Below are 23,303 nucleotides of genomic sequence, written 5' to 3' on the forward strand. Positions count from 1 at the left end.
TCTAATTTATATTCTAGACTGTATCTCAAGGATAGATTTTTAAAACCTTGTCCATTTAAGTGTCCAAATATTAAAATAATTAAATTCAATTACATCCCAAATGTTATCAGGTCTTTATCAGAACAAGCCTTGTTCTAAGCACTCTGCGTGATGACTGAGTGAATCCTCCTAACAACTCCCCAACCACACCAGAAAGGCAGAGAAAACAAAGGGAGCTGGGAGGTTGGCTAGAAACACAAGTCATAGTTTAATAAAAATAAGAGTGGTTTTATTGATTACATATAATTTTAGCTATATTAATATATATTATAAACTTTAAGAATTAGAAATAAATGACTTTTTTACCAAGAATAATCTAAGTTGTGGCAGCATGTTCAATGAAAATTATTTAACTCCTACACAGTCATTGTACATCTTCCTTTCAGATAATCAGGAAGTCATCATCCAGGCTTTACATTATGACGAGTTACCCTATACACAGATTTCATTAAGTAGAAATAAGACGTTTCCTTTTTCAGCAAATACTCCTGTTTTGTCATGCAGACATATCTTCCAAATAATCTTACTATATTGTATAAAATTTAACTTTTTATCCACAAGAATTGCCTCAAATAACTTTCATTTTCAAGAGCTATCAAGGCATGAGACAGCAGCAAAATGCTACTCTGGTCTTTGTGTCTCAGATTTTTCATTTTTGCTTTAAGTTTTAGACTCCAATTTATAATTAAAACTAAATCATCCCACATTATTATACTTATGTAGGAAAGTCTTTTTCACGGTTAACACAAAGATAGAAAATGTCAAGTAGTTTGAGCAAGTATTTGGCAGATCACAGAAATGAAACAGTGCTGTTGGAAATAAAAAAACACTTTAGTGTTTTATAGCTGGAGAGACTGATGGACATCATTCAAATTTCTCATCTCCTTCTTCCACATCTTTCAAATTGAGCACTTCCAAAGATCCTTTGCCTTTTGTTTCCTTTTTTATTAGCTCGTCAATTTCTCTGAAGCAGCCTGGGTCGATCAGGCATACCTGAAACATTTAACATAGCTGATTACCACATGAAGATGAGTAACAGAATAAACTCAGCTTTAACTTCCTTTAACACAAACAACGCTTCCCAGGTATCTCTAATGCTACAGCTCTGTGATGCAACAGATAGACGATGGGTAGAGTGGCAGATTGGGTTCTAGGCCAACTTCTGCCCTGAGGTATCCACGTAGGCCCCTATGACAAGGCATTAATCTCCCTGTTTGAAGACTTACTCAGATGCCTCAGCTGTAGAATGAAGGGGTTAGACTAGAAAACTATACCTTTTCATCCTAAAATTGAACATTAAATTTTATAGTTCAATGAAATCATTTCCACATAGGAAGGAGAAAAAGCAACTCAAAGACCTATTTGGAGACCACGTGTGAAGTTTTGAAGAGACTGTAGAACTTCAGTGTCACGTGTGTTGTTTCACATCTATAGTGGATACTCACCATGCTTAACAATCCTCTATAGCTCATTTATTTGTTAAAGAAGCTGTAAAGCCCTGAAGACATGAATTTGCAGACAGCTGAATTTACACCATGTTTGAAGCTGTGGGGCGAGGACCCAAAGACACAATGTTTTTGCTGCTTCTTTAAAATGTTCTGTGGTAAACGAGGCTGGTCAACTTTTAGTCTTATTTCTACTTGCCCCATAACAGAAAACTCACTGTAAAATATACTCTCTCATCTAAAATGAACATGACTAACCTAATTTTATCATGAATAATTTTACTAAAAAAATCGTAAGTGTGCTTAACTACAATTTAGTTCTATACTTAGACCATGACATGTTAACCTAATTCTAGATAAGATATTTCTGGAAATATCTGTTTACAAGTTCTAAATGTTTGTTACACATTTAAAACTAGAGAATAAACTATTTTGTTAACACGAAGCAAAGAAATAAGAATATTTTACTCTTACAATTTCTAACTGTTGACTGTAGTCTTCACTTTCTATAACCTTGATCAGAGGCTTGAGCTTTTCTTTCAGTTTCTTCCCTTCATTCACTGGAAGAATGAACCGAAGCCTCATGTGAGCACGTTCTATCTTCATTTTCTCCTTTAACTGCTTTATCACTTCCAAAGCCTATCAAGGCAAAAATTGAGAATGTTTATAATTTCTTTACTTCTTTTACTACATCATTTGATAAGGTAATAAAAAACAAAGCAGCTTCCATCTACTTGGATTAGGTAATGGTTTCTTAGATAGGACATGAAGACTATATATAAAAAACCACAGAAAAAATAGAAAAATTGGACTTTATCAAGATTAAAAACTTCTGTGCTTCAAAAAACACTATCAAGAAAGTGAAAAGACAACCCACAGAATGGGAGACAATATTTGCAAATCATAAATTTGAGAAGGGACTAGTATCCACAATACATAAAAAAAGACCCACCTCAACAATGAAAAATCAATTAAAAAATGGGTAAAGAAACTGAATAGAGATTTCTCCAGAGACAATCAATAAGCACATGAAAATATGCTCAAATCGTTAGTTATTAAGAGAACGCAAATCAAAACCACAACAAAATACCACCAGGATAGCTATAATCAAAAGGCAGGCAATAACAAGTATTGCCAAGGATGTGGAGAAACTGAAACTGATGGTGCTAATGTAAAATGGTGCAGTTGTTCTGGGAAACTGTTTGGCAGTTCCCAGGTACAGAGAAATGAAAATATACATCCATACCAGGGGTGGGGAACCTGTAGCCTTCTAGGTTCTTACGTGTGGCCTTTTGACTGAATTCAAATTTTACAGAACAAATCCTTTTATTTTTATTAATACATTTTTGTTCATCCTTTATATTTTTATGTTATTTTTAGAATGAATGTATTTAAAATACCAAAGAATAAAATAAGTTTCAATAACATAATCCTCCCAGATTGAACGGCACAATTAGAACATTAGTAAGCCACAAGGGCTGAATTAATGGTTGCTGGTTGCCGAGAGTTTATAGGGGTTGAGTATGCTGATCTGTTATCAGTGTTTAACAGTGGTGCACTGTGTTTCTGTTTGAAGCGGAATTTGTGAATAATTGCACAGTTCTGACAGTATTTTTTAGTTCTGTCTGCTTAACAGCCCATCATGTGAAAGACAACCAAGAGAATGCTGAAGGAAAATAGATTTTTTAATGAGGATTGGGAATTGCAATATTATCTGGTTTCTGCTAAAGATAAGATGATTTGCTTGCTTTGTGATACTGTAGTAGCAACATTAAAGAAATACAATGCTCATCAGCATTATAACACTCAAAAGGACCACAAATATTATAAATTAGAGGGAGAGGCGCAAAAGCTTGTATTGCAGAAATTAAAAGACGAAAAGCAAAAGCAAAGACAATTCTTTCAAGCAGCAGTAAGACCTAGAAATAACGCCACTGAAGCAACTTATAAAGTAGCTTATATACTTGGGAAAAAAGGGAAGTCATTCAGTGATGTAGAAATTGCGAAAGAATGCATTGTTAAAGTTGTAGGATGCTTAGACCCCTGATAATGTTTCAAAGTACAAACAACTGCCCTTTTCAAGGAGAACCATAGCTGATCAGCAGCATGAATTAGCCTTCAACTTAACAGAACTTCATGCAATACTTCAAAAGGAAAATATATATTATTCACTTGCTTTGGATGAATCAACTGATACTACTGATTTGGTACAGGTTTTATACTTCATTTGGGTCATAACAGAAGATTTCCTTTGCTATGAAGAGTTATCCACTTTGGCACTCTTGTGAACAGAACATAGGGAATAGATATTTTCAACAATTTTCAAGATAAATGTTGTGAAGTTGGACTGAATTTGGTAAATTTAGTAGGTACATGTACAGATGGCGCACCTTCTATGAAAGGAAAACACGAAAGGTTTATTGTACAGATTAAAAAAAGTATTAAATATGAATATAGATGCAAAAATTCTCAATAAAACCCTAGAAAACCAAATTCAGCTGCACATCTAAAAAATAATCACCACATCCAGGTGGGCTTCATCCCAGAGATGCAAGGATGGTTCAACATATCCAAAGCTATAAATGTGATTCACCACAGAAACAGAAGCAAAAACAGAGACCATATGAACCTCTCAACAGACACAGAAAAACCATCTGACAAAATTCAGCACTCTTTTATGATAGGAACTCTTAACAAAATAGGCATGGATGGAACATACCTCAAACTTATAAAAGCCATATATGACAAACCCACAGCCAATATCATACTGAGCAAGGAAAAGATTGAGAGGATTCCCACTTAGAATCGGAACCAGACAGGGTTGTCCATTGTCACCACTTCTATTCAACATTGTACCGGAAGTCCTAGCCAGAGCAATCAGACAAGAGAAGGAAAATCGGGGGTATCCAAATGGGGAAAGAAGAGGTCCAACTATGGCTCTTTGCTGATGATATGATTTTATATCTAGAAAACCCCAAAGATTCTGCCAAGAGACTCCTGGAATTAATAAATTCAGCAAAGTCTCAGGTTACAAAATCAATGTACACAGATCAGAAGCATTCCTAAACGCCAAGAACAGTCAATCTGAGAATCAAATGAAAGACTCAATACCTTTCACAATAGCAACAAAGAAAATAAAATACCTAGAAATATATTTAACCAAGGACATAAAACACCTCTATGGGGAGAAGTACGAAACACTGAGGAAGGGAATCACAGAGGGTATAAACAAATGGAAAAACATGTCCTGGTCATGGATCGGCAGAATTAACATTGTTAAAATGTCTATACTACAACTCAATGTCTATCAACAGATGAATAAATAAATAACAGGTGGTATTTCCATATACTGGGATATAATTCAGCCATAAAAAGGAATGTAGTACTGATCCATGCTACAACAGGGTGAGCCCTGAAAAGGCCACATATTGTATGATTCCATTTACATGAAATGTCCAGAATAGATAAGCCCATAAAGACAGAAGGGTGATTAGTGGTCACCAGGGCCTTGTGAGGGGGGAATATGGGGAGTGGTTATTAATGGGTACAAGGTTTTTTGGGGTGATGAAAATGGTTCTCAAATTAGATAGTAGGGGAGGTTCCAAAACTTCATGAATATATCACTTAACTATACACTTTAAAAGGGTGACTTGTATGTTATGTGAATTACATATAAACAAAAAGATATAAAAAGTGCTGTTAAGGTGACCTTTTAAAAACCTAAGTTTTGTCTTTAAAGGTTTGATTTGGATAGGAAGATGAGATGAGTTCTGTGTATATTTATGTTTAGTTAAAAACCACTCACCTGCTGTTTTGTGCTCTTGTTGGGTTTTACGGAATAGTGGATGTCCTTCATGGCTCTCTCAATAAGGATAACAGTGTATGGTCTCTTTGTTTCAGGGTTCACACATTTGTCTGCCACAATAGTTGCAATGTCCCTAAACATCTGCTCCAGTTGTGTGTGCCTTTCTTTATCTGATACTTGAACTTCTCCTTTAGTCAAAATCTAAAAAAAACCCAATACATTGAAGAAAGCAATACTTTTCTCTATTACATACTATTTGTTAACTAACCACAAGAATTAATAATCAGGAAGAAAACTGAATTTCTTCCTCTCCAGCTACTGATATGGAGGTAATGATTTGAACTTTGCCTAAAGGATGCACTGGATTATGTTGTGCTCCAACCTACTGAGGGCTGATTGGGGAAGGAGGAAAGGCAATCCTAAGGCCCAGCACGGTGGCTCACGCCTGTAATCTTATCACTCCAGGAGGCTGAGGCAGGAGGATCACTTGAGATCAGGAGTTGTAGACCTGCCTGAACTGAAAATAGAAAAAATTAGCCAGGCATGGTGGTGCGTGCCTGTAGTCCCAGCTTCTCCAGAGGCTGAGGGAGGAGGATTGCTTGAACCCTGGAGTTTGAGGTTGTTGTGAGCTAGGCAGACTGACAGGACATTCTAGCCCCAGTGACAGAGCAGACTCTGTCTCAGAAAAAAAAAAAAAAAAAGGCAATCTTAAAAGGGTCTAAAGGATGAAATACTTGAAATCAGATTTTCAGGTATACCATGTTATATAACTGGACAAAATTAGGTAATTTAGTAGAAAATTTAATTTCTGGAGGCTTTTGTAGAAAACATCTGGCAGAACCCACCTGCTTACAGATTTCGGTTTGGTCATCTGTTCCAAATGCACTGATGAGATCTTCCTTCTTTGCAACCTGACCTTTAGAAACATTTACAAACACTGAGTGGGTCTGTAGAACTTCATCAAGGTCTTTTTCCCTTGTGAGGGCAGGAGAGAAAGTCCGTGTGAATACACTTGAAACTTGGACATTTATTGCCATTTAAATACAAGATGGCAACAACACAAATAGCAAGAAACAACAAATACTCCTAAATAACCCTTAGTGTCCAGGGAACATTTTCAAAACTCAGAACCGCATTTGTATTCCCATTGACTCATCGGAGAAAAATGTCACAGGAGTACATATGAAACACGAGGGTGGGGTGGGGCGGGGCAGGCTGCTGCCACGGAATACCGGTCCCTAGATGGCAGTAGTGAAGACACTACGCACTTTGGTGACACTAGGGGACTACTGAGATCTGTGACATCAGATGTATTATAACTATGACAGTATTTGGAAGACTAGCCTCCTAGTCTTTATCATTATTCTGGGAAAACGATCAGCACTGCGGGGTTTCTTGGTTGCAGCTCATATGATACCTACTAAACAAGACCCAAAGCCAACAACCGAATCCGAACCAACCAAACAAAAAAGAAACCCTTGGCTTAAGCGCCCAGCTAGGGAAGGGCAGCGACATCTCACGCTCACAGCAGGAGTTACGTTTTTCATTTCCTCCCCTGACAAGACCCCGCCTGGCCTATGCACTCGACTTGGCTACAGGTAGGCCGCCTCGGAGGCTACCGACTCGGGCCAGTTACTCACACGCCGCTCCGCCAGCCGACGACCTTGTTTTTGTAGCAGGCGATTTCGAAGCGCTTCCCGGCGCGCTTCATCCGTACCACGGCCACATTGGTTAGGCGGATCTGGTTGGTGGGGGTGAAGATCGACATCCCGGCTGCTCACGGACTTCGCGTCTGGCGAACCAGAGCAGACCCGCGCCGCCGGGTCTGAGGGCCACGAGCGCCTCGCCGTAACAGCCGAGCGGCGCGCGGCGCAGTAACAGCCCCAGAGCGCGCGGCGCCGCGACAGACTCGGCCCCGCGCCCGCGACAAGGCACCCGGCTGGCTTACAGTGCAGGAGTCAGACAGCGAAACCGTAGGGCGAGGAAAACTGACCAACGACGCCTGCGCATTAGGGCTTTTCAGGGCATCTTTCCACGCCTGAAAAGGGCGGTGCTCTTCCTGGGTGTGGTTTACTCTAGCCAATGAGCTAACGAGCTCGCACAGGCTGCTGGCCGATGTTTAGCCACCGGGTTGAAACACACCGCTCACGCTGCACAGTTCCGCGGACTTAAAGGGCAAAACCCGCTTAAACCTTTTATTATGGAATATTTTTAACATAAAAAAGTACAGAAAAACGTGTAATGAACCCCCCTGTGCCCATCACCCCGATTCAACAGTTATCAACATTTTGCCATTCTGGGTTTATTCCCTTTCCTCATTTTTTTTGAATATTTTAAAGCCAAACATACGGTTTCAGCCTTAAATACTTCAGTCCATACCCTTTAACACACACACCCAACAAGACTAATCATGGTTCCTTGATATCATCTAATAGCTAGTCCATACTTGAATTCCCCCTAAATAATGCCTTTTTACAGTCGGTTTGTTCCAACTGAGATCCAAACGGGCCCAGACTGCACTTGGCTGATACCGCTCTTAGTCTTTTTTGCTACGCCTCCTTCCTTTCCCTTCCTTTTTTTCCCTCAAGGCACTCATTTCTTTACGTCGTTTCTCTCTGGACCCGCCCCCCCACTCTGAGCCAATCCAAGAGGAGCCGGAAGCGCTTTGGTTTCATCCCCGGAGCTCTGGGCGGTGCTTCCCTCTGGGCCCGCCCCCGTCCCTTTCGGAGCCAATCCGAGCAGGGCAGGGAGCGCTCTGGTTTCCTCTCCCAGAGCTCTGGGCATCCCTCTGGGCCCACCCCTTTGCCCTCTGAGCCAATCCCGACGGTCCTGCGAGTGGCATGGCTGCCCCCAGCTTCGCGTGCTCGGAACGTACAGCTAATGCTGCGAGTTAGCTCGGGTAGTCTCTGGGTAGCCGTGCGGGCTACCAGGATTTCCAGGTCCGAAGTTCTAGTCTCCTGTCGGCCCGCAGGCCTCAGGCTCTGAGGAGGCTGGGTAAGGACCCCTGGAAGGCTAGTATCGTGGTGCGGGAGGGGAGGAAACCGTTTTAATGAGACCCTTTCTGGGCGGTGTAACGTCCTCGGGTCGGTTTCTTCAGAGATTGTTGGACTTGTCAGCATGGGACAACGGCCGCTGGGAGCAAAGAGGACTGATTTTCGCTGGTGACCTGGCTTTTGAGGCTAGGGGCTGAGTTTAGAAGGAAACTACGTTTCAACACCAAATAAAAGAGAAAACTGCCTTTCCCACTTTATCTACGTGTGTATTGCGACTTCTGGTTCTCTCCAGGGTGGAGCAGCACGTGTAAACAAACCCTAAATTTCAGGCTTCGCCTTTTGAAGTTGCTCTGAGGTACAACATTTAACACCAGGTCCATGCATATTAACCTTCAAAAAAATGGGGCATGAGATCAGTTATTTGAGAGCCCTTCACGAGTAGATGTGAGTCTTTATAAGTGCGATTAGAAAAAAAGGGAGTACTTTTGTTGCTATTTTAAGTTTTCTCATTGTAGCAAGCATAACAAAGCAAAACGAACACGTAATTCCACATGAAGTGTTTTCACTTTATGTGTCTCTCACTTGCTTTCAAATATATATATTCAAATGTGGGTACAGTTATATGTATAGATTTAATTAGCACCATCATTATAATTTTATCATGTTATCATATAGTGTATTATTTTTATTACAGTTGATTTTTTAAATTGATTTCTTACCCGGGGTTGTTGAATGTAAGATTGGTTTAATTTTTTTTATTCTCAAAACAGGGATGGGACATCTTTGTATATACAGCTTTATACAAAATTACATGTATGTATCATTTTAAATTTAGATCCTTCCTTGGATATGTGGGATCTCTCCTCATCTTTAATATCGTTATGGATAAACAGGTTTTACATTTATATGGGCCTTGCCTTTGGCATCAGCCTTTGGATTTGTGTCCAGATTGTCATCAAGAAGCAGGTAAGTGGAAATTTTTTTTTTTTTTTAAATGGGAGAGTATAGAGGCATCAGATTTTATAGAGAATTTAGAATGCAGGTATTTTTTCAGAAAAATATAGAAAAACTAAAAGGAACTTTAAATCACTTTTCTGTTTGGTCTCTAGACATTTAAAAATGTCTAAAATAAATTTCTTCTTTAAGTTTTTAGAGACTCAGTTATTATGGAGTAAATTATTTACTTTTTGTTTTTTTGATAGCTATGAATGTCTCATTCTTAAGACACAGGAAGATTTTTGTAACAGAAAATGAACCTTTTTTTTTTTTTTTTTAGAGACAAGGTCTCTGTCGCCTAGGCTGGAGTGCAGTGGTGTGATCATAGCTCACTGCAGCCTTGAACACCTGGCTCAAGCGATCTTCCCACCTCAGCCTCCTGAGTAGCTAGGACTACAGGTGTGCACTACCACTCTCAGCTAATTTTTAAAATTTTTTTTGTAGAGATGGGGTCTTGCTGTGTTGCCCAGGCTAGTTTCCAATTCCTGGCTTCAAGTGATCCTCCCTGCTTTTCCTCCCAAAGCACTGGGATTACAGGTGTAAGCCACCATGCCTAGCAAAAAATGAACCTTTTATATGAAAAACAAATCTGTTTTCCACCTTTAAGGGGTAGTAGTCCTTTCTTTACTTTCCATTAATTAAGGATCAGAAAATAAGTTCTTACTTTTTAAGACCATTACCTCCAGGGTAAAACTTTATGCAATCATTTTGTCTTCAAGGACAGGAACTCACAGGAGAAATCTGTTCCAAAAACAACTCCGGATTTGATGACAAATGGTTATGTCTCCCTTGAAAAGAAGGAAATCTTTGTGTCTGGAGTGAAGATTTTCTATGGTTCCCAAACTGGTACAGCAAAGGTAAAACTTTATATGATACTTTTCCTTTGGTTTCCTGACAGTTTAAGAAAATCCTTGAGAAGCATCCTTAAGCAGTGAACTGAATTGTTCTTCTAATCTCTTTAAATCTTTTCCCCCCCCTTTTTCCATCATACATTTTTCCTTTCTGGGATGGTCTGTGGGTTTCATCTCCTGTGCCCAATTGCAGCTGATTGGTGGCGTCTGGTGGTCACTGTCAGAGGGGTCTTTGTTCTGAAGCTTGCTTTTGCCTCAGCAGGATGGAGAGAGTTCTGGGTCCCTCCGTGATACCTGTGGGTATAGAAGTAGGGAATGATGAAAAGAGAGTGGCAGCAATAGTGTCCAGCATGGGCCCTGATTTTCACAACTTCACACATTTATTTAATGAAACTTGTTTTGATTTCTAATGGTGTTAAAAGTGTTAAAGTAGGTCTACATAGCAGAAATCTTGCTGAAAGATGCTTCCCATTCTCTAATTACATCTAGATGCCGCCTGCTTCTGGGTTAGAAAGCTCACAGCTATTTAGTTCTGTCTAGGAAGAGATTCCAAATAAGGCTAACATGAAAATGAATTATACAAAATATCAATGCTTGTTATTAGTATTTTTGTGTACTATTAATTCTAAAGAGGGTTCTACTGCCCTCTTGTGGATGATGTTCAGAATAGTATTAGTACTTAGGTTTTTAATACTCCAGTGTAGGTACTTTGTTTCATATTACAGTTGAAGGTCACATATTAAGTTCAACCTTAAGCAATGGAGGCAGCAAACCTGAAAAAAGGCAAGAAGGCATCTTAGCAGCCTAGGAAAAGTCCTTTTTATGTTACTCATAAAAAACTTAATTCAGAAGCCTCTTTATGCATGTTTTCAAATTTTTTAAAAGATCAAATGGATACTTGCAGATGGTAACAAATCCAGGTATACAGAAAGTTCATGGTGAAAAGTACTCTCCAGAAAACCTCTTTTAACTATTTCTATTTTTGGTTCCTCTGATGATTTCTTTCTTTCTTTCTTTTTTTTTTTATTTTTTGGCGACAGAGTCTCACTCTATTGCTCAGGCTAGAGTGCCGTGACGTCAGCCTAGCTCACAGCAACCTCCAACTCCTGGGTTCAAGGAATCCTTCTGCCTCAGCCTCCCGAGTAGCTGGGACTACAGGGATGCGCCACCATGCCTGGCTAATTTTTTCTATATATTTTTAGTTGTCCAACTAATTTCTTTCTATTTTTTAGTATAGATGGGGTCTCGCTCTTGCTCAGACTGGTCTGGAGCTCCTGAGCTCAAATGATCTGCCCGCCTCGGCCTCCCAAGTGCTAGGATTACAGGCGTGAGTCACTGCGCCCTGCCTGATGATTTCTTTAACTATATAACTTGCTTATGCTGTTTGTAGATTTATCAGATTATACAAGTTATTGACTCCTTGTATTAGTTAGTTGATACAAACAGTCCTCAGATCTCTCTGGCTTGATATTGCTGTCCACATCATAGTTGATTTGGGGTTAGATAGCCGTCTTGCATCTTAAAGCTGTGCTGTCTGAATTTTTTAATTCTCCTTTCACATTTGATTGGTTCATATTTGGTTGTGAGTAGAAGACCATTAATAATTTTTTCCTAACTACTTGGAAGTCATCTTTCCACTGTCTTCCAGCAGATAGTGTTGCCGATGAGAAGGCTACTTGTCTCATTCCTTTGGAGATGACTTGATAGTTTTTGTTTCTAGAAGTTTTTAGGATCATTTCTTTGTCCTTGATGTTTAGAAATTTTGTGCGAGGGTGACTAGGTTGCATCTTTTTTCAGCCATTGTTCTGGATACTTGGGCTCTTTTGTTTTGAAAGTTTGTGTGCATTAGTTCTGCTAATATTTTGTAGATATATTTTTTCTCTTTCATTTTTTCAGTCTTTCTTTCTGGGACTCCTGTTAGTTGGATGTTGATCCTTTGGGATGATCTTCTATGTCTCAAATCTTTTCTGTTATGCTTTCTGTAACTTTTTCTTTTTATCCTGGATTCTTGGATTTCCATTCTAAATCCTTTTTTGCATGTTTTGTTTCAGCAGTTATGTTTTTAATTGTGAAAATGCCTTTTTGTTTTTTATTCAGTTTTTATAGTATCTTGTTCATAATTTAAGAATCTATCTTCTTGAATTTCTTTTACTCTTCCTGATATATTTTCTCTTTCAGTTTTTTTGCTGCTGGTATTTCTCTTTCCTGATGTTTGTTCTCATTATAATCTTGGTGATCCGTGGTTTTCTGTTCATCGTTAGGACAGAATGATAGCATAGCTGGTGTGGCCTTTCTATTACTGGGTGAACAGACTTGTTTTCTCTAATTATAAATTCTCACTGAATGCTCTGTGCAGGGAGGATCAGGGCATGCTGGGCCACCTTTTGGCCCTACACCCCCTCTACTATCCTAGTTTTCTACTCTATTTTATGGTAAAACTCCTTCAATGTATTGTCTGTGCTTGCTGTCTCCAATTTCCCTATTCCTGTTTATCTTGAATCCCTCCAATTCAATCACTCCAGTTAGGCTGGCATGCTCATACATGCTCTAGTGTGTTCCATGTTGCTAATTAATTTTTAGTCTTTATCTTACTTGATTTATTAGCTGCATGACCACTTCTTTCTTCTTGAAATACTTTCTTCATTTAACTTTCAGTAGACTGTTTTCTTAGTTTTTTTTTTTTTCCTGCTGTACTGAGCCTGGTCTTCTTACTGTCATTTGCTGGTTTCTCTTCATCTTCTTGACCTCTAAAGGTAGGAATGTCTCAAGGCACAGTCCTTGAGACTTGTCTTTATCTACATCCACTTTACTTCCTAAGGGATCTTACTATCTATGGCTTTAAACTGTCTATTAGTTCATGGGTTAGCAAACTTCTTCTGTAAAGGGCCAGCTATTTTATTACACGTATATTTTTTAGGTTTTACAAGCCACGTGGTGTTGCAGCTACTCTGCTGATAGTGTGGAAGCTGTCATAAACAATAAGCAATAAATGGGCATGGCTGTGTTCCAATAAGCTCTATATAAAACAGAGGGCTGCATTTGGCCTGTGGGCCTTGTTTGCTGACCCCTATATTAGACGATGAATTATAAATTTATGTTTCTAATTTGAACTGTACTCTCAACTCCAGACTCTCATATCCAGTTGCCTATATCTTAGGTCTTCATATGGATGTCTATTAAGCATCTCAAAATCAATGTGCTCAAAACTGAACTCCCAATTTTCTACCCAAACCTATTCTATTTATCATCCTTACCATTTTAGTAAATGACAACTTCACCCTTCTAGCTGCTTAGTCCAAAACACTTTTGATTTTTCTCTTTTTCGTATATCCCATATCTGGTCTGTCAGCAAATCCTGTTGATTCTACTGTGAGATTAGATTCAGATTCCAATCGCTTCTCACCACCTTCCCTGCTATTGTCCTGGTCCAAGCCAATGTCAACCTAAATAACAGAGGATCTCTAAATGAAAAATGTTTATTTGGGAAGAGAGTACTGCAATGGGAATACATATACCATGGCAAACTATGTATGTATTCGGGGAGATAAAGGAAGACAAAGGTTTTTCATAGAAAAAATGAGGAGGAGGATGTAATTGTTTTCAAATAATTATCCTTGGCTACAAAAACAATAACAAGGGTGATGCCAGTCCAAAGTTGGACATGCAGTTGCTGGGCAGATGTCCTTGCAGAAGTATTTTTGTGTAAGGTTGCAATGGCCTTTGTGCAAGGTTGTGGTTTGTGCAGAGTCTTTTTCATTATCAGGCATACAAGCATGAGAACCCCTCTCTTCATGGCCTTCCCCGGCTCCATTTGTCAGGGTTTTCTTAACATTAGTGACTATGTTTTGATTCTGAAACTTTCACATTTTCTCTTCTAATCAAGATCTTTCTCTGAAAGCATAACTGATCAATCATCCTGTAGTTAGGTTTTGATATTCCTTGATGCTGGGATGAAGCTGTTAGAGTTGCTGGTCTTGACCCGTACTGGGGGGGAGTGACTAGTGCCTAGGAGTTGGTGTCAGAACCCTTTTAGCCACACTGGAACAGAAAGAGAGGTTGGCAGGGAGTGGCTCTCAGGCTAAGTCTACCTAGAGTCCATTATTAAGTTCTTAAAGTGCTGGGCCAGCATTATTTTGTTAGGAGATGTACTTTGCAAAATTATAACAAGTAACAGATACAAAGTTTAAAAAGGGAAAATACAAAGTAAACTTAATAGTAATATGACAATTCCATTGACCCATGAATTTAGGGTTACATACAATCAGTTGGATACATCAAATGATCATAGGGAATTAGATGAGCCCTGTTGTAACCATGTTGTCTGTTTTCTTATTTTTTGTACATGAGTCTCAACTTTCCCAGAGGAATTTATTCAGGTGCAGCAGCATATAGTATATTAACAATAGCACAGACATTTTCTTATTTAACCAATGGATGTACTAAAGGATTTTTTTAGGTTAGGTTCTGTAAGTTACCATCAAGGAGCTATTGATTGTGAAATGTTAATTACACTATTATCCTGCCAAGTGAAAAAGATAATGTTAAGGGGAGTAAGATCTCATTGTGATATGGAGTTTTGTTCCAATGTCTCGGGAAAAGCTGTCTACAGTGTGAAAATATTAACTTCTGTTTTGTAGTTTGAATGTCTCTGGTCATGACATCAGGTGGTTTGGTGACATTTTTGTGTGGCCCATACATTAGACGTGAGGCTCGTTCCTTAAAATTTGTCTAGTTTCAGCTTGTAGGACTTTAGCTTTTGTTTTGAGTTGGAGAGTTGTAGCCAAATATTGGAAGAAATTAGGAGAATTTAGGATCTAGTCCAGTCTACAGATAGATAAGAACTTGAAAACAATGCACAGGGCTACAGTCTAATAACAGGTATATTATAGTTTTTCTTTAGACACATAACATTTTCTCTCTACATTGATCACATAGGAATCTTAGATTTAAAAAACCTCTTGAGGCTAGGAAGCCAAACCAAGGCAGACTTTAGATTTTGCTTACAGTCTTAAGGTTCTTGGGCCTGCCAGGAAGTGACAATTTTTACTCACTGTAAGGCTGGGGACTCTTGAAGTCAGGCATTTTATGCACATTCCTCAAATGATATTTCTGTCAGAACCTTGGTTATAATAACCAATGTTTCCAATTGTATTCTGCTTTTGGAGAGAGAGCAGATTTTTACTGAATATATGTAAATAAAAATAAGAATACTTACAAATATTTTCCAAATTTTTGAGGAATCAAGTAGTGGAAAAAAAAGCAAACGCTTTTCTCTTTGTTCATAAAAGTATACTTTACCAAATACAGCAAGAGTGTGTCCAGGATTATGAGTATATGCTATATTATAAAGGAATGCAAACAAGAAAACTGGTATCTTGAGTAGAGGAGTAGATGGCTCTGAGTAACAGCATGGAGCGTTTTCTGGTGTCATGGAACACCTCGGACACAGTAAGAAAAGCCAAGAGCATAGAATCAAGTTACGCTGGAGGAAAACATTGCTGTTTTAGACCTTCAAGATAAGCATTTCAGTGTGTCAGGACACAATGGGTGAGTTAGAACCAGAGAAAAAAAGTTACAGGAGTTGGAGAAAAGGTTGAAGGAGAGAGTTATCACCTCTGCCAAGCAAAAAGATATATCTTTTCAAGGGGAGAAAGAATAGAAGATATTGGTGATTGGCTTGTAAATCATACCCAGTGAGGTACAGTAAAAGTTGAACTTCTGAGATATAAATCTGAGAAGTTTGAAAAACAAACATTTTAGAATTAAAAATCTTTTGCAATTTTACTAAGAGCAAATCTTCAATACTTCAAGAAAACCTTGTTTGGTTTAACAAAACCAAAATTTTCAGGTTTGTATTAGTATATTTTTAATATCAAAGCTCAATCTTTAGATAGACTTATAAATCATTTCCTTCTACTTATAGCCAATGTGATCCCATGCAAAATTCCTTTCATAAATTTTCTTTTCACTTACCTTATTACAACTTACTCAGACCATTGACCACGTGCTTGGACTTTCTGCTTTGTCCCATATTTCTTCTTTCTTAAATAACCTGTCATTTTACTTTAGGACAAAAATACATCATACAAGATTCTTCCTAATACAAAAATATTCTCTTTTCTTTTTAACTTTCCTTACCAAATATTAATTCAGTTTCATATCCATAATTTTCTTCACATCTCTCTCTCTTCTACTTACTGGTTCCTTTCTATGTTATTTCATATTTTGAAACAACCTTTAAATAACATCTAAATTAGACAAAATTACTCATTTTCTCAATAAAGAATACCATTTTGTGCTTTTCTTATAAAATACATTTTTGGCATACTTTGTATAGAATTATATATTAAAATTTTTAACTCTTAGTAACCTTAAATTTTATTGAAACATAGGAAGCATGGTCTTGAATTGTCTGTCACATACCAGTATTTTATAGATGAGAGCCTTCTTATAATTTTTAGAAACGTGTCCTTTATAACATAATTTTTAATCTTAATTGGAAATGACCCAGAAATTTAATGAATATCTATTATTTAACTTAACATAACTTTAAGATTTCAAATTACATGAAAAGTGCATTTATAAGTGTTTATGTTATTTACATTTACTTAATTTATGCATTTTTAACAGTTTACTTAGATTCCTTAAGAGAACTGAGACAAAGCTGGTCATCATTTCAAGTTATTTTCCTAGTAACCATTTTTATAGCCTGTTGGATATCAGGTGTTTACTTGAGAAACTTAAATATGTGGGTATTTTGCCAATAACTCAGAAGATACAGCTATTTTCTTTTTTTTTTTTTTTTTTGAGACAGAATCTCACTCTGTTGCCCGGGCTAGAGTGAGTGCCGTGGCGTCAGCCTAGCTCACAGCAACCTCAGACTCCTGAGCTCAAGCGATCCTACTGCCTCAGCCTCCCGAGTAGCTGGGACTACAGGCATGCGCCACCATGCCCGGCTAATTTTTTTCTGTATATATTTTTAGCTGTCCATATAATTTCTTTCTATTTTTAGTAGAGATGGGGTCTCGCTCTTGTTCAGGCTGGTCTCGAACTCCTGACCTTGAGCGATCCGCCCGCCTCGGCCTCCCAGAGTGCTAGGATTACAGGCGTGAGCCACCGCGCCCGGCCGATACAGCTATTTTCATTAAACCAACAACATTAAATTAGTTTTATTTCTCAAAAAATTATGCAAAGATCAGTCTGTTTTATGCTGGGTTTATAGTTTTATAACCTTCAAGCCAAACCCCGACACATTAAAATATCTAGTAGAGACAAATATAAAACTGATCAGTAAACTCAGGCAAAAATGTATGCTGACAATTTTGAGGACATTTCTATTTTTCTTTTACCATAATTTTAAAACCAAGTTATTTATTACAGACTTACTTAAGTCACATGAACTAAAAGGCATGTGGGTTAATTACTGTATATCTCATATTGTATATGGGTGTCATTTATCCTTAAGGGATTTATGGTCAACTGTGCCAGATTTTACCATGTATATATGTACATGTACATATGCATAAACACATCTAAACAAACGTACAAACACAAAGATCTTAGAGTTTTCATTTTAGAATTTTAGTCAGGTGATAGTAATACAGACTCACCAGTTTATAAAAGACATTTGGATCCAAATTATATTTCTAACAAAATTGGCACCTGTTCATATGGCTACACTTTATTTAACCCTAATAGCTAATCTATTAAAGGCTGTGGACCAAAATTGTGGATAAGTCAGTTTCCATGGCAGTTTGATTTAAAAAAAAAAACCTCTTTTATCCTCTTTTTTATGTTTTTAAATTTATAATGAGTTTAGGGTTACATTTTAGCTAGGTCTGGCCAAATTGTATAAGAAAAATAAAATCTCCAAGTAGCCTTGAATTAATAAGAAATCTATCTTTTGTCTACTGGTCTGGTGTGTAGTAAATGTGGGGGGAAGATTATTAGCAGCTTCTTTTTTTCCTTTTTTTCCCCCTGGCTTTTCCTTTCTGTCCTTTGTGTGGCAGAAAGCAAAATTTTTATGCCGGACAGAGATACCTTATATTATTGCTCTGAGCTGAAAATTTAGACCTGTTTTGTCTGAGAGCCTAACTTCTATAAACATTTATTTAGTTGCTTTTCTTTTAGATTATTAATTTTTCAGTTAAGCATTCTATCATAATATACAATTGTTAGGCAAACCTAAATTTATATTTCTAAAAAATGTCCAGGTTGTTCGTTACCATGGAACTGTTGTAATTTGTAAGGCCATTAATTTGAAAGCCCTTTAAGATGACTTCCTCTTTTTTTTAATATCTTGGCTGGAATGCCATAATCAGTGAGTTTTATCTCAACACTAATAGAAAAGTCAGCAGATTCACTGTAGACAGGAAAAAAAATAGGGATAGAGAACTTAGACGACTCTACATGTTATCTCTATAGTTGTAGGTTTCAAAGATGATCATTTGAGCTCTGAATTTTCCTTTTTGTAGTATGCCTGTGAGTTTAAAAATGTGCACAAGAATAGGCCATAATATGTAACCAACTGGAGTCCCAGAAAACCTGGCATGCTTTAGTGTTTGAGAATCCCATTCTGTTTTTCGTTCATTTCCCAAGAGCAAAGAAAATCCTGTAAATCCTGTTGGATTGTCAGGAGTTTAGGGTTTTAGATGTTGGCAACCTCCATAGTGGCTTTTAATTAGCCATCCTGTGTCCACATCCAGAATGTTTATTTTTGTTCTTTGGAGATTTTCAGAAATAAGCAAGGTAAAAGAGTCAAACCAAATGAAAAGAAACCAAGATAAGAATGTTCCCAAAAATTTTAACCTAGGTGTGCAGATCAAAAAAATACAAAACTAGACGGGTAGATTAGACTGAAAGTAAATTCACCAGAAGACATGCCTCACAGACAGAATGTAAATTCCATAGAAACAAGGCTGCTCAATCCAGAAAGACACTTGTCTTTGTACCAGAAGGACTTACCACAAAGACAAGAAGTCTTTTATCTTCCCAGCAGGGATATATGGCCCTTTATTAATGTGGCCTTATCCAAATCAGATGCCACATAACATAAAAGCCTCTACCAAAAGGAAGGAGGCTTAGCCTGAGAGAAGAGTCACAAGGGCAAAAAAGGTGAACCGTAGAAGTGGGAAGCTCAGAGGCTCAAGTGAGTGCTGTCCACTGGTTCCAAGAATCGCCAATTCCTTTTGATGGGGATCTTTTTTAGGTCCCATTTCTGACACTTGTATATGTCAACCTAAATAACAAACAGATCACAATGCTCTCTTCCCAAATGAATATTATTCTCTGTTAGAGAAAGAAAATGATGTTCATTTGGGAAGAGAGCATTGCAGTGGGAATAGACATGCCATAGGAAACTGTTTGCATATTCACAGAGGAAAAGTTTTTAAAGGAAAAAATGAGGAGGTTACATAATTGTTTTGAAATAATTATGCTTGGCTGTAAAGATCAATAACAAGGGTGATGCCAGTTCCAAGTTGGACAGGCAGTTGCTGGGCAGATGTCCTTGCAGAAGTATTCTTTGTGGAAGGTTGCGATGGTGAGAACCTTCTCTTCCTGTCCTTTCCTGGCTCTGTTTGTCAAGTTTTTCTTCATATTAGTGATTCCATTTTGATTCTGACAACTTTCACACTGCCATGACATTTTGTCGGGATTATGGTAGTCATCTTACCACTGGTCTCCTTGCGTTAGTGCTGCTCAGCCCTTCCCGACTCCGTTATACACTCAACTCAGCAACCTCAGTGACTCTGTGAAAACTTAAGAGGAATCGTATTACCCCCTGCTTAAACTGGCCGTGGTGGCTCACACCTGTAATCCCAGCACTTCTGGTGGCTGAGGTGAAAGGATTACTTGAGGCCAGGAGTTCGAGACCAGCCTGGGCGACAAAGCAAGAACCCCTTCTGTAGTCCCAGCTACTTGTGAGGCTGAGGCAGAATGATCATTTGAGCCCAGGAATCTGAGGCTGCAGTGAGCTATCATTGTGTCACTGCACTCTAGCTGGGTGACAGGGCTAGACCTTGTCTCAAAATAAAAAAAAACAAACCAAGAAAACCCTACAATGACTCCCTCATTCACTTTGCAAATGCCAAAATCTTTATAATGGCCCAGAGGTCCAATAGATGTGGCTCTCTGTTAATGATCTTAACCTCAGCTCCTTGGTCCTCTCTTTTCCAGTCCTGGTAACCTTGCCAAGGGTGCTCCCTGTTTTGGGCCTTTGCACTTAAATGTTCCCTCTGCCTGGGATAACTTCATGGCTTGCTCTCTCACTTCCATCAGGTTTGGCTCAAATCTTACTTTTATCCTTGAGGGCTACTGCATTACTGCAGTGTTTTTCTGACCCCAAATACACGTCCTTTATCCATACCAACTTTTTTTTTTGAGACACAGTCTTGCTCTGTTGCCCCAGCTCATGTGCGCTGGCGTGATCATAGCTTACTGCAACCTCAAACTCTTGGGCTCAAGCGATCCTGCTGGCTCAGCCTCCTGAGTAGCTAGGACTACAGGTGTGCACCACCATACTCGACTAATTTCTTTATTTTTTGTAGAGACAGGGTCTCTCTTTGTTACCCAGGCTGGTCTTGAACTCCTGAACTCAAGTGATCCTCCTGCCTTGGCCTCCTAAACTGCTGGGATTACAGGAGTGAGCCACTATTGGGAGTTATCATCAGACTTCACGGGGTTAATGGCTTAGTCCACAAGACTGTCCCCACTTCAGACACCAGTCGCAAGTCCCAGCTATAAATTTGGACTTTCCCACAACCTCCTCAGGTTTGTTAGAACAACTCATAGAACTCGGGAAATAGCTTGACTTACGCTTACCAGATATTATAAACGATACAACTTAGGAACAGCCACATGGAGGAGCCGAATAGAGCAAGGTGAGGAGGGGTAGGGATGTACTTCCTCTGGGCTTGCTTCCTTACCTGCACACCAGGGTGTTCACCAACCCGGAAGCCCCTGTCCTTTAGGGATTTTTCTTGGAGGTCTCATCATGTAGGCACGATTGATTGAATCGCTGGCCATTGGTGATTAAGCTCAATCTCCTGCCCTCTTCTCTCCCCAGTGGTTGGGGATGGGGAGTGGGAGGTGCTGAGGTTAACCTCTGGTTGGTTGGTTTTTCTTATGACCAGCCCTGTCCTGAAGCTACCTGAGGTCCCTCCCCAATGAATCATCTCATTAGCATACAGAAGACAGTAAATTTCAAAGGTTTTGGGAGCTTTTTGCTGGGGACAAAGACCAAATATTTATTTTTTAGTGTCCTGACCTTTTCTACGTAAAATAACAACTCTCCCCACCTCCAATCCTGCACTCTTTCTCTTGATGCTGATTTGTTTTCCTCCATAGCACCAGTCACCATCTGAAATACTTTTTCCCATTTCTGTGTTTATTCTCTCTCCATAAGCTTCTTGAGGGCAGGAGCCCTGTCTTGTTCAGTGTTGTGTAATACGGTAGTCTCCCCTTATCTGCAGGGGATATGTTCTAAGACCCCCAGTGGAAACCAGGGATAGTACTGATCCCTGAGCATGCTATGTTTTTTCGATTTGATGACTGAGATGGCTACTAAGGGACTAATGGGCTGGTGGTGTCTACTGCATGGAGATGCTGGACAAAGGGCTGATTTATATCCTGGGCAGGACGGAGTGGGACAGTGAGAGATTTCATAATGCTACTCAGAATGGCATGCATTTTAAAACTTTTGAATTGTTTATTTCTGGAATTTTCCATTTAATATTTTTGGATGGTGGGTCCACGGGTACTTGCATCCTTGGAAAAGTAAAACTTCAGTTAAGCAGGGACTACTGTATTGCCCAAAACTGAGACTGGCATGGTAGATGCCCTATAAATGAATTAGCTTCAGCTAATAGCCCTTGTAGGTAGGGAGTCATGTGTTAAGACTGCCAAGCAAAAAAGAGGAGAGTGTTTTCCTGGGGTACCAACATCTGGCTAGAAGTTTTAGCTTCCCCCCAAATTTGGTTTATTTGTTTGGAGAAGAACTGGCAGGTGTTTTGCTTGGGGGTAAACGGTAAGTGTTGCTTAGGCTCTGTGACCTTCTGTGTGCATTTGTCCTACATACAAATTCTCAGCTAATTGGCTCTTTTCTGCCCCAGGATTCCCTTCCATCTTTGGTTGTGGTGGCTGACTCAGCCCAGAGCCTCTCTGGGGTTCTGTCAGGCATATGAATTCTTCCCTAGGGCTTTCTCCTATCTGTCAACCTGTTCTTGTTTATATTTTCCATTCTCTTCATTTTTCATTATTTCTTTTTGTACTTCTATATGTTTATTCTAGTGTGGTGAAGCAGCTGGATTGTCAAAATGCCAATTTTGTCCTATTTACACCCTTATAGAATGAAAACAACACGACTGAATAATCGATCTCTATCATGGTGCTTGAGAAAATGGTAGACAAGAGAATAGTATTTGTGTTTATGATGATAAATATCAGTCAATGGAAAAATTTTTCAGGAGGAATGCCATATTCTCTTGCCTACAGGGGTAAATGAGGTCTGTATTTTGCTTATTTGGCTTATTGAAGACTTTATTTGATTTTTTTTTTTCCTATTAGGGATTTGCAACGATTCTTGCTGAAGCAGTTACCTCCTTAGATCTGCCTGTGGCAGTTATTAATCTGAAAGAATATGATCCAGATGATCATCTGGTAGAAGAGGTTGGTAATTGTCTTATTTTTTCTTCAACGTCAACTCTCACATTTATTTATTTATTTAATACTTTTTTAAACTTGTTTTTCCTGAGGCAGGGTCTCACTCTGTTGCCCGGGCTAGAGTGCAGTCTTGTCATCGTAGCTCACAGCAACCTCAAACTCCTGGGCTCAAGTGATCCTCCTGCCTTGACTTCCCGAGTAGCTGGAACTACAGGCTCGTACCACCATGCCCCCTTTCACTCTCCCGTTTGGTTGAGTTTTCAGTGTGAATCAGGAGTGTTGAATGTAGTGTGCAGTGTGGTACACTGATTCTGATGTGGCATGGGGCCTGCCCCTCTCGTGTGTTAGATTCTCCTGGGTCGGGTGGGGATGGGTAAGCTAGTGTCATTTGAAGTTCCCTCCTTTCCCCTACTTTGAACCCCACAATCAGGGGAGGATTGTTATTGATGGCAGAGTGCTACGCCCTGTGGATCATGGGTAATCTGACCAAAAGGTCAAGAGCAGAAAGCTTATG

General features: G+C 39.0%; 2 protein-coding genes across 2 annotated transcripts in view; one reads left to right on the top strand and one right to left on the bottom strand.

The window, feature by feature from the left end:
- Positions 1-227: 227 nt before the first annotated feature.
- SBDS (SBDS ribosome maturation factor) lies at positions 228-7,303 on the bottom strand. The gene is made up of 5 exons (XM_069485638.1): positions 6,930-7,303; positions 6,135-6,264; positions 5,290-5,490; positions 1,959-2,123; positions 228-1,032 (listed from the first exon to the last, which is right to left on the bottom strand). The coding sequence occupies exons 1-5, from the start codon at positions 7,055-7,057 to the stop codon at positions 904-906; spliced, it is 753 nt and encodes a 250-aa protein (XP_069341739.1). The 5' UTR covers positions 7,058-7,303; the 3' UTR covers positions 228-903.
- Positions 7,304-8,138: 835 nt separating this feature from the next.
- TYW1 (tRNA-yW synthesizing protein 1 homolog) overlaps positions 8,139-23,303 on the top strand; it is a 171,889-nt gene continuing 156,724 nt past the window's right edge. The window contains exons 1-4 of the mRNA XM_069485639.1: positions 8,139-8,283; positions 9,118-9,248; positions 9,998-10,135; positions 22,694-22,795. Coding sequence (XP_069341740.1) covers positions 9,132-9,248; positions 9,998-10,135; positions 22,694-22,795 — 357 coding nt within the window. The 5' untranslated portion in view covers positions 8,139-8,283; positions 9,118-9,131. The remainder of the gene's footprint in view (positions 8,284-9,117; positions 9,249-9,997; positions 10,136-22,693; positions 22,796-23,303) is intronic.

This window comes from Eulemur rufifrons, chromosome 14 (genome assembly GCF_041146395.1).
Source record: "Eulemur rufifrons isolate Redbay chromosome 14, OSU_ERuf_1, whole genome shotgun sequence".
NCBI lineage: Eukaryota > Metazoa > Chordata > Mammalia > Primates > Lemuridae > Eulemur > Eulemur rufifrons.